Source organism: Pristis pectinata, chromosome 2 (assembly GCF_009764475.1).
Source record: "Pristis pectinata isolate sPriPec2 chromosome 2, sPriPec2.1.pri, whole genome shotgun sequence".
In the NCBI taxonomy this organism is placed as follows: domain Eukaryota; kingdom Metazoa; phylum Chordata; class Chondrichthyes; order Rhinopristiformes; family Pristidae; genus Pristis; species Pristis pectinata.
The window spans coordinates 75,814,986-75,829,223 of record NC_067406.1 but is presented as its reverse complement, the minus strand read 5'-3'; the positions used below and the strand labels follow the sequence as shown (position 1 = coordinate 75,829,223).

At 38.6% G+C, this 14,238-nt stretch overlaps 1 protein-coding gene across 3 annotated transcripts in view; it reads right to left on the bottom strand.

Moving 5' to 3' along the window:
• The window catches only part of LOC127567439 (coiled-coil domain-containing protein 149-like), a 73,241-nt gene that overhangs the window by 40,976 nt on the left and 18,027 nt on the right, over positions 1-14,238 (bottom strand). For all 3 annotated transcript variants that reach the window (XM_052010348.1, XM_052010347.1, XM_052010346.1), the window contains exons 3-4: positions 1,743-1,781; positions 681-788 (exon numbers count right to left, since the gene is read on the bottom strand). In XM_052010348.1, coding sequence (XP_051866308.1) covers positions 681-788; positions 1,743-1,781 — 147 coding nt within the window. The remainder of the gene's footprint in view (positions 1-680; positions 789-1,742; positions 1,782-14,238) is intronic.

Sequence of the window (14,238 nt, the reverse complement as noted above, 5' to 3'; positions counted from 1 at the left end):
CCAGCACACATCGGAAATAAGGACATGAGCAGGCTGCAAATTTCAGATCGCAGATGAGCGGTGCATCCCCAAATTTCTCACATCTGCTGCCAGTGCAGGAGACTACCCACCCTTGACACAAACTCAGAAAATGAATTCATACTTGTTGATTTCATTTAGTAATTAATAATTTTGTCTTCTCCAGTCATTTCTTCATTAGAGAGGGAAACTTGCAAGTTCTTTGCACAATCATCAGAAGGCAAGTTCCAACAAAACTGTTGGCAGCTTTCAGTCACTTATCCAAATTAAGCAAATGGGCTGTAAGGTTCAGCAGACCTGAAGGGAGATACTGACAACAGTGCAGCATAAGCAGTTGAACATTCCAGCAACTGATAGTGAATTTCTGACAGTTCCCAACAAGTAAATGAGCATGTTTATTGGACTGAGATGCATACTGCTTCTAATAACAAAAACTAGTCAACTGGAACATTTTAATCACTTGCAGAGCTACAGTTATTTATTTCTCATCCTTTGCATCATATGAACTTCCCCCATGCAACTTTTTTTTAATTTTAGCTCCAATTGTCACTATTATTATAGTGGATTAAAAGCTTCCTTCCCTTTCCTTGAATTATTTCAGGTAGATGAGACTCATGGTTTTCTTCTTTTTTCCAATCACCAACCACCCTTATAAACTATACCTTGTTATCACCCTGTGCCTCAGTCAGTCTCTGCTGGATTTCTTTGATTTCCTCTGTGAGTTGTTTATTTCGCTCTCGAGAACTACTCAGTAGTTGTGCCAGATTTGCCTGGGGAACAAAATGTAGTTTGAGTTCATTTACTTCCATGCTATAATTGTTCACTGGTGACACAATCTTTTTATCTTCAGCTTCAAAGGTGGTTTTTTTCACCCCACATAGACAAAAATCAATGGCAATATGATTTATTTAATTCAAGATGTATGGGGGAATAACTGACACATAGCACAAAACATAATGTGAACTACTTGTAGCTGAGAGTTAACAATTAAGATTGTGCTGAGTTGCCTTTTCAACTGCTGGTAAAACTTTAACCTCAAAATTAATACTAACAAAGACAGTTAATGTCAGAATGAAATACCGTGTTCATTTGCATCATGGGCCACGACAAAAGAGACTTTATAAAAGTAATGGAGTGTTTGCAGAGCCTGAGGTATGTATCACTATTGGCAAGCTGGGTCATCAGAATTCAGCGTCAGTAAAACAACCAGAATCATCATTAAATACATATAAATACCAAACACCCTCCATGCTTTATAGATGAGATCTTTAATCAGAGTAAAGCAAAAGTCCTCATCTATAAAGCGTGGCTCACAATTCACGGCTTACACTGAAATAGGAGGTTCCTGTATTTAAAAATATGTTCCAATTTATTTTAAAAATAGAAAATATGTATTTTTTGGTATGTTTCTTTAGTCTATTTTTTTTTACTAATTTAAATTCTGATGCCATGCAATCCTTGTTTGCAATTTTCTACCTTGAGTTCCTTTTTCACTGGCATTCAATAACAGGCAGTGCTCATGTTTTATCCTAGGAACTCAATTGGTAGCAAATTTGATCACAGCTAGCATTTATTTCAAATGCTAGGTAGGGCTTATTCCCATTTGATGCATGCTGTGTCTAGTTCACTTTTGTGGAATTGGTGCTGCATCTAATTATATAACGGAATTACAGCCACAATAAACTGGATTTTGTCAAAAGCAGTTTTATTATCTTATATCTTACCTGATTCCGTTTTTCTGGAGGGAGTGTGGGATCACCATCCTAAGGAGTTTAAAAAATTGAAACAATCAACTCAATTTCACAAATTATGATAGATGCAGCATCTATCAAATACTTCAGTTATGATGTTCAAATGCTATTGATAACATTTTCATTTGTAATTTTTCTATGTTCTTTGTAGCATGGGTTATTTATTCCATCTGAGAAAGCAAAGCAACAATGCTGAATGGCCATCAATAGATTCCAAGACAGGTTAAGATGGTGTACCATAAGTGGTGCCGTAGGCATGGTGTTTCCAATCTTAGTTGCATTACAAATATGAAACCATGGGGTCAAAAAAATTCTCCACAAGAAGATGAATTCCAATGATGTACATGGGTCATTCCCATCAGATATTTCAGCGAGTCATTTACAAATGGAATTCTGGAAGCAAAATGACAATCATCCTTCTAAGTTACAACATTTATGAAGAACAGGATAAAGAAAGAATGTTCCATAAAAATTAAGTCACACAAGAAAAATGTTGAACTCTGAGTCAGGTAAGTCTTTCATAGTATGGCAAAGAATTTGTTGAACAAAATCCTAAACAACAGGCAACAGAAATTATGATTGGTAAAGCTCAATTTTTTTTGGAATGGGATGCCATAAGTGTTCCTAGAATTTCAATGGGATCATGAGAAGGAAGTGAAAGAGAGCAGGCTTACAAGAGTCAGAGAAAGATACAGCATGGAACAGGCCCTTCAGCCCACAGAGTCTATGCCGACCATCAGTCACCCATTTACACTAATCCTACATTATTCCCAAAATTTTAATCCCTCCCATATTCCCATCAGCTCCCCTCAAATTATACCACTGACCTATAAATGGGCAATTTACAATGGCCAATTAACCTGCATGTCTTTGCAAGCTGGGAGGAAGCTGGATCACCCGGTCACAGGTGCAACGTGCATGCTTCCAGTGCAATATCCAAAAACCTGGATCCCATGCTCTCCCACATACTTACATCGACAATGTTTCCCACATCAGCTTCACATGTAGAATGCTCATTGGTACTTGCTCCAACTCTGCGATATCTGCTCCTTTAGACAGAGACTAGCTTTAGCTAAAGATGCTACTCATGATGTCGGTCCCCATGATGATGGTCACAGCCACTCAGCAGCCAGTTAGCACTGACCAGGTATTGAAATAAGCAGGTGGTATGAGTTTGGTTTGTTGTTAGCACTGTAGTCAATAGGGGCAAGATAATCATATACTATGATCCCTTGGCTCCTTTTTGTGCACTAATGAATTTAGCCCCATTATATTTTAATGCACATACAATACTAACATAAACTGATTACTAGATCTCATCTCAGCTAATTATTTTTTGCACTTTCCTTCATCAAACATTCACTATTGACCTTCCTTTCTCATTGTTTCCATCATAGGTCTTAATCAATTTCTTGTTTCATCCTCGCACTTATTTTACAGATTTTCAGTTGCTTTTTCATGTTACATTAATTGTTTTTTTAACTTGTAACTTGTTGTTCTTCCATGTTCTTTGTTCTCATTTCAACTTTCTGTCACTTCATATATTTGATTCAAAATGTCTTCTTCATTCCTAGAGCTTGTACTATGCTGGTTCCACAAGTATTGCCAATCCTCATTTAAATCACTTGAGATGTTGTTCTTTGTTCTTCAATCGTGAGAAAACAATGCAATGAGGATTTGGCAAGCTATTTAAACATGAGCACATTGTAACCAGAGTTGAGTCCAAACTGTTCCCTCCCAGTATCCAGAAATAAGCAGCTGATCCTGTAAGCTGTTCAATAGGAACAGTGTTAGCTAATTACTTCACATTTCTATGCTCAGGTATTGCTGTAAGAAATCGGGGATCAGACGTGAACCTTTGGTGCTTGTTCAATACTGCATCATACAATGCCAAGAATAGAACATTCTCATTTGTACTTGTTATTTCCCCCTGCCCCCATTACAAAATAACCTAAGTTACCACAATGTGAATTCATCTATATGCCTTTATAAAAAGTAATAATAGGCAAAATACAAAAGAAAAGAGATGAGTAAATTTGCTGTAACAACATGCAGTCTGGGGTCTGAAGACAAAGCAGCAAATCACATCCTAGGGAAGTTTGGCAGGATTCTGGAAAGTGTTAAGAGAAAAGAAAATGGAGCAGGGAAGTACGTTGATTCAGTTATTTACTTGAACCGTGGATACGGATACTGATCATTAAGTGAGTTGTTAACTTGTACCAGGTCCTGTTAATCATTAAAAACATTCACTGCTATACACAAAAATATATTCAGAGCTTTCACCAAATGAAGAGGAAGACCCAATGTTTATTTGTGTCTTCCCAATATGTAGGGAGCGAAGAAAATAAAAGAGGACTGGACAGCAGGCTTTGGGCAAATTCTAATGCTCGGAATCAATGTGCCCACAAGATGAAATACAGAATTCAGTCTAATTTCCTTGAAACCCACCTTGCTGCTTGCCTTCCCTATACCTCAAACACACTTTAGCTTTTATGGTTACAGTATATTCTCAGTTTTGTTGTACTAGGCACACTGCTATACCTGCTTGAATAACAGAGTCAGGAAAATGGCACATCCAGAAATCAGGGTATTCTCACTCTGATCTTATATTTTAACCTCTATGTGTGCATTTTCTGCTTTGCACTGCCACCAACACAATCCTTTGCAGGCACTGTGAATGTTGATAATTATTACAAAAAATGATGAGGTAAATAAGAGCCAATTTATTAAATGAGCTGTTACTTTAAATTTATTATTTTACAAAGAAAAGGTATCTTTAAAGTGTGCTTATATAATTAAAGTTTGAATCAGAATTAACATTTTATTCATTCATTCCCTTGCTTAGAGAGGTTTTGATAATATGAGAAGTATTACAAATGCAATATATAGCTTATGAGAAGTAAAGACAGGATACAACATTGTCTCAGTCAAAGCCCCCTCTATCTGTAGCTCTATATGCATTGCAGCTTAATTCCATTTTCTTTATTCAGATTGTTTGGGTTTCTGTGTTGGATTATATCTAACCTACTCATTTACGAGCAGTGACTATCTTCAGTTACATCTTTTGCTCACACACTTATGTTTGCTTTAGAGATAAAATCTACCGCTGATTAACAATATATACTTCCGCAGGCAGCACATATCCATTTTCATAGTATCAGCAATGTATGAGAGGGTAATTTTATATCAGATAAAAACAAAATCACAGACTTTTCATTGGGAAAGCTTTATTTACTTTTGTCTTGTGGAATCACTTGGTGCTAAAATTTTAAGATGCAGTTTAAATGGAGCTCCTTTCTGTTCTGTGATCAGTGCTGATTATCATCCATTCGTTTAATACATTCCTCTGACAATGTATTGGTGGTTTGAAAATTGAGACTTTTTCTCCCTCAGTGGAACTGCACAACATTAAGATCCTTTCCATATATTAACCTAGGCCTGTGTTTACATATTTAACCTCATAATTTAGATTTTTCGTGCATTCTTATTAGGAATTGATGAGATTGCAATTGTTGATGACTGAATCATTAATGATATTTTGACTGATATTTTGAGAACTAAGGGAAGAAAAAAATAACAAAGAAGAAATAGTATGTGATAAAAAAGATCATACATCTTGAGAATGAAGGTTTATGGCATGAACCATACAATTGTGAAATAACAGTGGTCCCAAACACAAAACTTTTCATTAAGAGAATAAAGGCATACATAAGAACCCTTCCACTTCTTGATATCTTTCACATTCCAACTTGGAAGTCTCTGCTGTGGAAGTACCATCCAGCACAGGGTACTGCAGGATTACAAGAAAGCCATGGGATTGAAGGCTAACAAGTCCCCGGACCTGATGGCCTGTCTCCTCAGGAATTAAAGCAAATGGCTGCAGTGAAAGTGAAAAATTGACTGTGATCTTCCAAAATTCCCTAAATTCCGAAAAGAAACCACCTGACTGAAAAACCACGTATGTAATGTCCCTATTCAGAAAAGGAGGGCAACAAATAGAAGGAAACAATCAGCTCATTAGACTGACATCTATTTTTGGGAAAATGTTGAAAACCATTATTAAGGAAGTAGAATCAGAACATTTAGAAAAATCAAGCAGAGTCAACATGGTTTAATGAAATAAAAATATTGGATTTCTTTGAGGAAACCAGTAGATGTAGGATATTTGGATTTTCAGAAGACACTTGATAAAGTGCCACAGAAAAGGTTACTTACAACATATATGAGGAGGGAGGTGATATATTACCATGGATAGAGGACAGGTTAATTAACAGAAAAGAGTCAGGATAAATAGATCATTTTCAGGATGGTATGCTGTAATTATAGTGGGTACCACAGGGATCAGCACAATGGCCTCAACTATTTAAAGTTGATTGCAGTGAAAGACAGAGTATGCGGTAGCCAAATTTGCTGATGATGCAAAGATTGGCAGATGGAGTACATTGTAGGGAAATGTGACATTATACTACTGGTAGGAAAAATAAAAAAGCAGAATATTGTTTAAATGGAGACAGACAGCAGAATACAGTTGTACAGAGGGATCTGAGTATCCTCACATATGAAACACAGCAAATTAACATTAAGGTACAGCAGATAACCAGGAAGACAAGTGAAATGTTGCACTTTACCATAATGGGGACAGAGTACAAAAATAGGGAAATCTTACATAACCAAAATAGGTGAAACCACACTTTTAGTACTCTGTTCAATTTTTTTTCTTATTTAAGGAAGGTGCATTGCAGATGAGAAAAGTTTCATGGGGTTGATTTATGGGATGAAGAGGTTGATGTAGGTGGAAAAGTTGATCAGGTTGGGCCATATGCATTGGAGTAAGAGGTGATCTTATCGAAACATAAGATTCTGAAGGGAATTGATATGGTAGAAGCTGGGAGGATACTTGCCTTGGTTGGGGTATCTGGAATTAGGGGACTTAGTTACAGAATTAGGCCTTGCCCATATAAGATGGACTGGTTAGGAATTTCTTCTGTCAAAGTGTCATGAATCTTTAGACTTCATTATCTGAAGGAATTGTGGAGGCTGAATCATTCAAGGGTGAAATAAACAGATTTTTGGTTGGTAGAGGAATCAAGCATTCAGGAGAACAAGAAAGGGAGTGGAGCTGAGACCAAGATCAGATCACCCATGACCTTTTTGAATGATGGCCACGTTACCTACTTTTGCTCCAAATTCCTAAGCCTGACATCCAACGACATCTAAGGACAGACAATAGTTCTGATCTTGCCAGCAAAACCAAAGTTGTTAAAATGATTCTGTTGAAAGGTCATCAACATGAAATGTTAACTGTTTCTCTCTCTACAGATGCTGCCTGACCTGCTGAAAATCCTCAGCATTTTCTCTTTTATTCTGAGAATTATTATTTTTTTATATATAAACTGAAGCCCCAGATTAACTTCAGCTTAATTTAAAATTGCTATTATTAAAATCACCAGACAGTGCGCTTTTCATTCTGTATTCCATTTATTACACTATTTCAGATAGCATCATCAAGAAGTCGATAATAACCTCAGGAAAGATAGCAGCACTTCTAGACAAGGTCAGAAGGTGGCTGATAACCTCAGGGAAGCAAACAACAGCAGTATTACTAAAAATATTATCAGTGGCTTATCAATGATGTTAATGTATGCTAGGCCAGTATTATTTGATATCTCTGCAATCAATGGCACTTCTTGCTTCATTTTACTACGACGGATGATGATAGTAGCTCCCAAGGAGTATCTGACGAGAAGGCTATTGGCAAATATGACAAAGGCTCAGCAGGGAGGTAGGTCAGTAAATGTAGAGAGAACACTGAAAAAATACAGGTAGTAGATCTGAAGAGGCACGAGCCAATAATGGCAGTTGTAGTCACAGAAGATGTAGCTCCCTGTTGATTGTGCTGTCAGATTCAGTAAACAAAAATGATCCCATCAATAATTGCCTCATAGCTTTCAATTTACTTGTGGAAAACAGTGATGGGACATTTAAATCTATACCAGTTCTTTGGGCAACAATTCAGATGGTGAGACAATGGCCATAAAATAGTATTGATGGTGCCCTTTCATCTTACACATTGAGAGATGCTCAGCAGAAGGTGACAAGACACTGATGGCACAGTAGTAATTACAACCTAGTACATTTCACTATTTTGATTCAAAGAAATTTTAAGTACTCCTTAATTTTGTATTTAAATCTAACTAGGTGAAAGAGCACAAAAAAGAAGAAAAATCAGTTTGTAAGCCAGAACCATAAGCTGAATGGCATAGGTGCCCTGAAGATGCTCTGAATTAAAAAGTAATTGACAAGTATTCACTTTTATTATCTATAATTATATCAAGGACACTTTCACATGATGTGTGAAGGAGTATCCACAAGGCCCAGAATATCTCACCTGTTTCACCCAATCAAAAATCACAGTTGAAAAAAATTATTTTCATGATTTCAATACAATGCTCTTGATGAAGTCAGTGAGCCTTAAAATCTTTTTCTGGAGTCTTTGGACCTGCATGAATATTGTGTATCCACAGGTAAACCTCTTCCCTATAAAGCACTGGTTAGGCCATCACTGGAATATTGTGTGCAGTTCTGGTTGCCACACTACAAGGAGGACGTGATTACACTGGAGATGGTGCAGAAGAGATTCCCCAGAATGTTGCCTGGGATGGAATGTTTCAGTTATGAGGAGAGACTGGATAGGCTGGGTTTGTCTTTAGAGCAGAGAAGGCTGAAGGAGGACCTGATGGAGGTATACACAGTTATTAGAAGCATAGATAGAGCAGATACTAAGAAACTTTTCTGCATGGCAGAGGTAATTAAGGCAATAAGGCAATGAGTTAAGGTGAGCAGTAAAAAGTTTAGAGGGGGTCTGAGGAAGAAACTAGTCGACCAGAGGGTGGTTGTGTATTGGACCGTATTGTCTGAGAAGGTGGTGGGTGCAGCTACTCTCACAACATTTAAGAAGCATCTCCATGAGTACTGGAATTGCCAAGGCATAGTAGGTTGTGAACCAACAGCTGGTAAACAGAATTGGTATAGGGAGGTAATTGATGATCAGCAAAGACATGGTAAGCTGAAGGCTTGCTTCTGTGCTGTATGACACTATGACCATGAAATGTTTGCTCTATCATTTCCAAGTGGTTTTGAATGACATTTCTTCTCCAACTTTATAATGCTGCTGAGGGGGCCCTTCATCCCTCTGATATGGAGGTATCTTCTGGTTCTTGAGGATCCATTCTACCTTTGTGTACTGGCCCCTCCCACAAATAGCATCATGGACTATACATTACCACTTTCTTCTCGGCATCTTCATCAATGCAGGCACTGGTGGAGACTCACTGACAATTGTCTCCAACCCGAATCACACAAAGAACAACAAGTACTGAGGAAGAGGCGATAGAGGAGGAGGAACTGAGGGAAACGGGCACCAGACCCTGCAAAGCACCGGCTCAGAAACAGGCATCATGAGGGCTGAAGTGATCAAGATAGACGGGTGTACTTCCTGCAGAGACACACGTGGCACTAATGACTATAGTCAAGTCAGAGGCTAAAAACATAAATGTGCCAGGCCCCAGAAGAAGATTTGCACATTAGTGCTACCAGGAGTACCGAGATGAAGATGGCAGCAGAGTGCATATGGCCAATGTAGATGCATGGTCAAAAGCTTGGCTTATGGTTGTGATAGACCAAAAGAGATATCAAAGAGCTTGAAGGAGGCCAACCCCAAACCTGGACAGGAGTTTGTTTCTTTTTTTGCTTGCCCTTCATGTTCCTTACTTTCCCATCATGTGCCACCTAGCTAAGTACTCTGCTCAGCACCTCTGATATGGCCTGGCCTTCTGTCTCCTCTCTCTGAAGCTCTCTTCTTACATTTCCTATCAGGCTACCCCTGGTTCCTTCCACACCTCAGACCTTCTGAGCATCAGAGGTCTTAAAATGCTCTCATTCCATTCTGAGTGCATGTGGACTCCATAATCCACATTAGACCAAAGGTCTCCCACATTTCAAAATGTTCTTGAAATCCAATCTCTGCAAACTTCCTCCCATTTCAATATTCTCACAGATCCCAGGAATATCAAAGTTGATGCCAGCCAATCCCAGCTCTAAAACTAAGAATTGCCTGTCTCAATCTCAGCACCACTTCCTCCCAGTACTCATAGGCTCCCGATGCCATAAAATACCATTCCAAAATAGAATGAGAACATGTCAAATCATGGAAGGGATATGGAAGGAATTGGAAAGTAGAAAAGAACAAGGAAGACAATTGTGGAAAGTCATTCTCCTTAGCTCCCTGAAGCTTTTCTCTCTATCAGAGGTGGATAAAATTAGAGGATGTAGATTTAGGACAAGGGGTAAGAGATTAACAGGGGATCTAAGGGGAACCTTAGCTTTTCCCTTCATTGTCAGAAAAAGTCCATTTTAATCATTTTACTATTAAAAAAAGAAAAATACAAATCATTTAGTTTACCTGGCAATTGAAGCAATTTTCCTGATCTAATATTGAATGCAGCACAATTATATTAAATGTCAGTGCATAAATAGTGTGGATTACCAACATTCTGATTATGTCCAATTTTAAAAATGTATGATGTGTAGTCAGTCTCAAAAGAGAATAAAGCAGCTTTCCATGACATGAGCAGGACTGAAGTTAATATTTGCATGCAGTATGCAGCATGACCAGAATTCATATGACTCATTTGTGCGCATTATATGCACTGCATCGGCATCTCATAATTGAGAGCTTCTAGTTTTACTGGATAAAACGTTTCCATTCTACCCTGCAAGCTGAATCCAAATTTCTTACATTATAAGTCATTCTCACAAGTAAACATATGAGTCGTTTCCCATTTCTAACTTTCTTTTGAGGCTGTATGTGGATAGGGATGGGTATAAAGAATGATCCTCTGAAATACTTTCTACTTTAAGTCCTGAAAATTGAAGAAATGTAGAGGCTGGAAACAGGAAACACTCAGTGGGTCAGGCAGTATCAGTGGACAAAGAGTCTTTGATCTGAAATATTCGCCCTCTCCCTTTCCACAGATGTTGCCCGACTTCCAGAGTGTTTCTAGCAATTTCTATTTCTACATTAAGGCCCATTTTACTATGCAAAAGGGGGGAAAGGATTGGACTGTATACTGCTCTATAACCAAGAGAAGTGGAACTAATGATAATGGAGGATAAAGTATGCATCAAAGGGAAAGATAAACAGTGGACGGGCAAGTTCAGCAATAAGAATCAAAGGTAATTTTGTTGAATGGTATAAGTACAAATTGAGAATTCCTGTTGCCAGCTCAAGTTTCAATGAGGAGAGACTGGAGAGGCTAAGTCAGTTTTCCCTGGAGCGGAGGAAGTTAAAATGGGGCATGATTAAGGTATGTAAAATTATGATGGGTATAGGTGGGGTAGACTGCAGGAAGCTTTTCTCTTTATCAGAGGTGGATAAAATTAGAGGACATACATTTAGGATAAGGGGTTAGAGATTAACAGGGGATCTAAGGGGAACCTTTTTCATGCAGAGAGTGCTGAAATACCCAGAATGCACTACTGGAGTGGTGGAAGCAGAGTCATTGATAGCATTTAAGAAGTGTGCATCAAAGGGAAAGATAAACAGTGGAAGGGCAAGTGCAGCAATAAGCAGACAAGCACTTAAATTGCCTGAGCATAGAAGGCTACAGGCCAAGTGCGGATGGGTGCCCACTGGTCAGCATGGATGTGGTGGGCCCAGTGGCCTGTTTCCATGCTGTATGACTCTATGAACAGTCACAGACCTAGAAAATGTAACAGGTTTAAAAATGAGAGTTACATCTGTGTGGAAGGCTTACACCAGTTATGTGTGATAACCCCAGGCTTGGATATACCATTGTGCACAAGTCCCAATGTGTGGCATGGCATCTCACAAGGAATTGTGCACAAAGGCCTGGCCTCCATGCCTTCCTGGAGATAGTGAGTTGGGAAGAGATTGGGGATATGGAGAATGGGGCAAAAGATGATCTGGACAATGGAGGAAGACCATTTGTGGAGAGTGATTTACATTCCAGGGGCACTGGGACTGGTTCTGGGGAAGGTGGGACCTGTACAGATTGGAAAGATTGTACCTCAACAGTGCTGGGACCAATGTTTTTGTGGGGTAGTTTGCTAAAGCTGTAGGGGTGCATTTGAAAATAATTTGGCAGTAGGATGGGCACTGCAAGGTGAAGCTGAAAAGAAAACAAATAGTGCAAACACAATTGGAGAAATAAACAGCACCAGATCAAGAAACAGAAAATTATTAGATAGGACCAAACTAAGAGAGAGTATTAGAAGGTCAGATATAGATTTGCAGTGCATGCATATAATTGCAAACAGTGCATTAAGCAAGCTTGGTGAGCTGCAAACACAATTACAGTGTTGTGGCAACAACAAAGACCTGGCTAAAAATATAGGAGACGGCTCAAATTATTCCTGGTGTTCAGGAAAGATAGGTAAGGGAAGAAAAAGATTGTAGGGAGAGGGGACATGGGCTGGGCAGTGTTAATTAAGGAGAATATTGCAATGGTGGAGTGAGAGGATATCCTGGAATGATCAAGGCCAAAATCCATTTATTTGCTTTGAGTAAGGAAACCATAGAGATGTGTTTACATTGCTGGGATTATTATATAGAAAGGATATTGAGGAGCAAACTTATAAGGAAGTTATAGTGGGTGCAAAGGTGAAAACGGGGAACTTGAGAGGATGAGAGAAGACCAGCAGCAAACACAAAGGAGAATTCAAAAATACTCTATAGGCATGTAAACAATGTTTACATCTGGAAGAGGAGAGATAGTGTTGAGCAGAGACCAGAAAGGAAATCTATTCTAGAGGGTAGAAGCCATGGCTTATGTACCAAATGAGTACTTTATAACATATGGAATCCTGGGATTTATAAATATAGGCATAGAATACAAGAGCAAGGAAGTCTTGACGAACCATTAACAAACACTTCTTCGGCCACTGGATGCCAAACTCTCAAGAGAGTGCAGAATAGATTTACCAAAAGAAATCCAGGGATGAGGGACTTTCATTAAATGAATGTACCAGAGAAGCTGGGATTGTTCTCCTTGGAATGGAGGGGATGATAGAGGAATTTAAAATCTGAAGGATATAAACAGAGTAGGTAGAGAAACTTGATGGAAGGAGTCAAGGTGACAACAAAAAGAACCACAAGTATTATAAGGAAATTTTTTTTTCAAATGCAGCAGGTAGTTAGGGACAAGGAGGCACTGCCAGATTTAATTGTAGTGTTTAAAAGGGAGTTGGATGAGTACCTGAAAGAAAAAAAAATATTTGCCTGACTTTGGTGACAGGACATAGAAGTGGGACAAATTGAGTTGTTCTTAAATAGAGCCAGCACAGTAAAGATGGGCAGAATGGGCTTCTTCCATGCCATCTGCGATTATTGCTGCTGAGGTTTAACTGTGGAGATGGGGTGCAGGGGATGGAGAGGGAGTTTTGGTGGAGAGAAAATTGGGGTGCAGGAGGACATCAGTAGCAAGGGAGAGATGAGGGTGGTCAGTAACCACGAAAACTTAAAAGGTGGACGCCTTGTAGTCCTTGGATGGCCCAGGTAGAGTTATGCCCTTCAATGAGTGTTGAAGCACAACTCACTTCCTTGGTTGAGACCTGTTTCAATGTTTGCTAGTCTCATCTGCACAAGTGACATCAAATCAATTGTCCAATTATTGTGTTTATAAAGCAGATTTCATTTTATGGCACATAAAAATATTATGTTCTGTGACAGTACTTTTTGGCCTTACAGAGCTATTCTCTTAAGTATGAGAAGCTAAAGGAAACTGTGATGTGACTACCAGAAAAGCTTTTCAATTTCCAAAGAGGAACCAAAACAGGGGCAAACAGAATAGCTAACAATTTTGCTAACAGTGATTTTCCTCTTAGAAAAGGATAACAGAATACAAAAGCAGGTCCTTAGTATTCAGCAGTTTACCACAACTGATCAGTAAACTCAAACTGAGTGAAGACATGGGTTCCAGTAATTATTGAATACAATTATAGTTGACACTGTAATTAAAGTCAAGGCCAAAAGTAACAAAATAGGCCTCCTGACAAGAGCAGACTTTCCATGATAAGAGCAGCATGGAAGATTAAGGTTCAGGGGACAAGGCAGTGATGATGAGGGAGTGGAAAAAGCTGACATTGAAATGGCATTAATCATGTGAAAGTAAATCACTTTGGATAATGCCTGGATGAATTTCCTGAGTAATGTGAAAACAAGTGGAAACAATCAGGAGATAGTTTTTATATTGCATTTCACTTTGACTAAAGCCAGTTTTCAATTGCCTGACACCAAAAACAAAATTATGTGGTTGAATTTTTAGACCTATATACTGTTTCTTGCCCTTAGAAGCATATTTAGTCAAAAATCAAATGGACAGGGTGGGATATTAAATGTGTCCTGCTTGAAATCCTGCATCAGGATTCTGTTTCAGGTCAAAACCGTGAC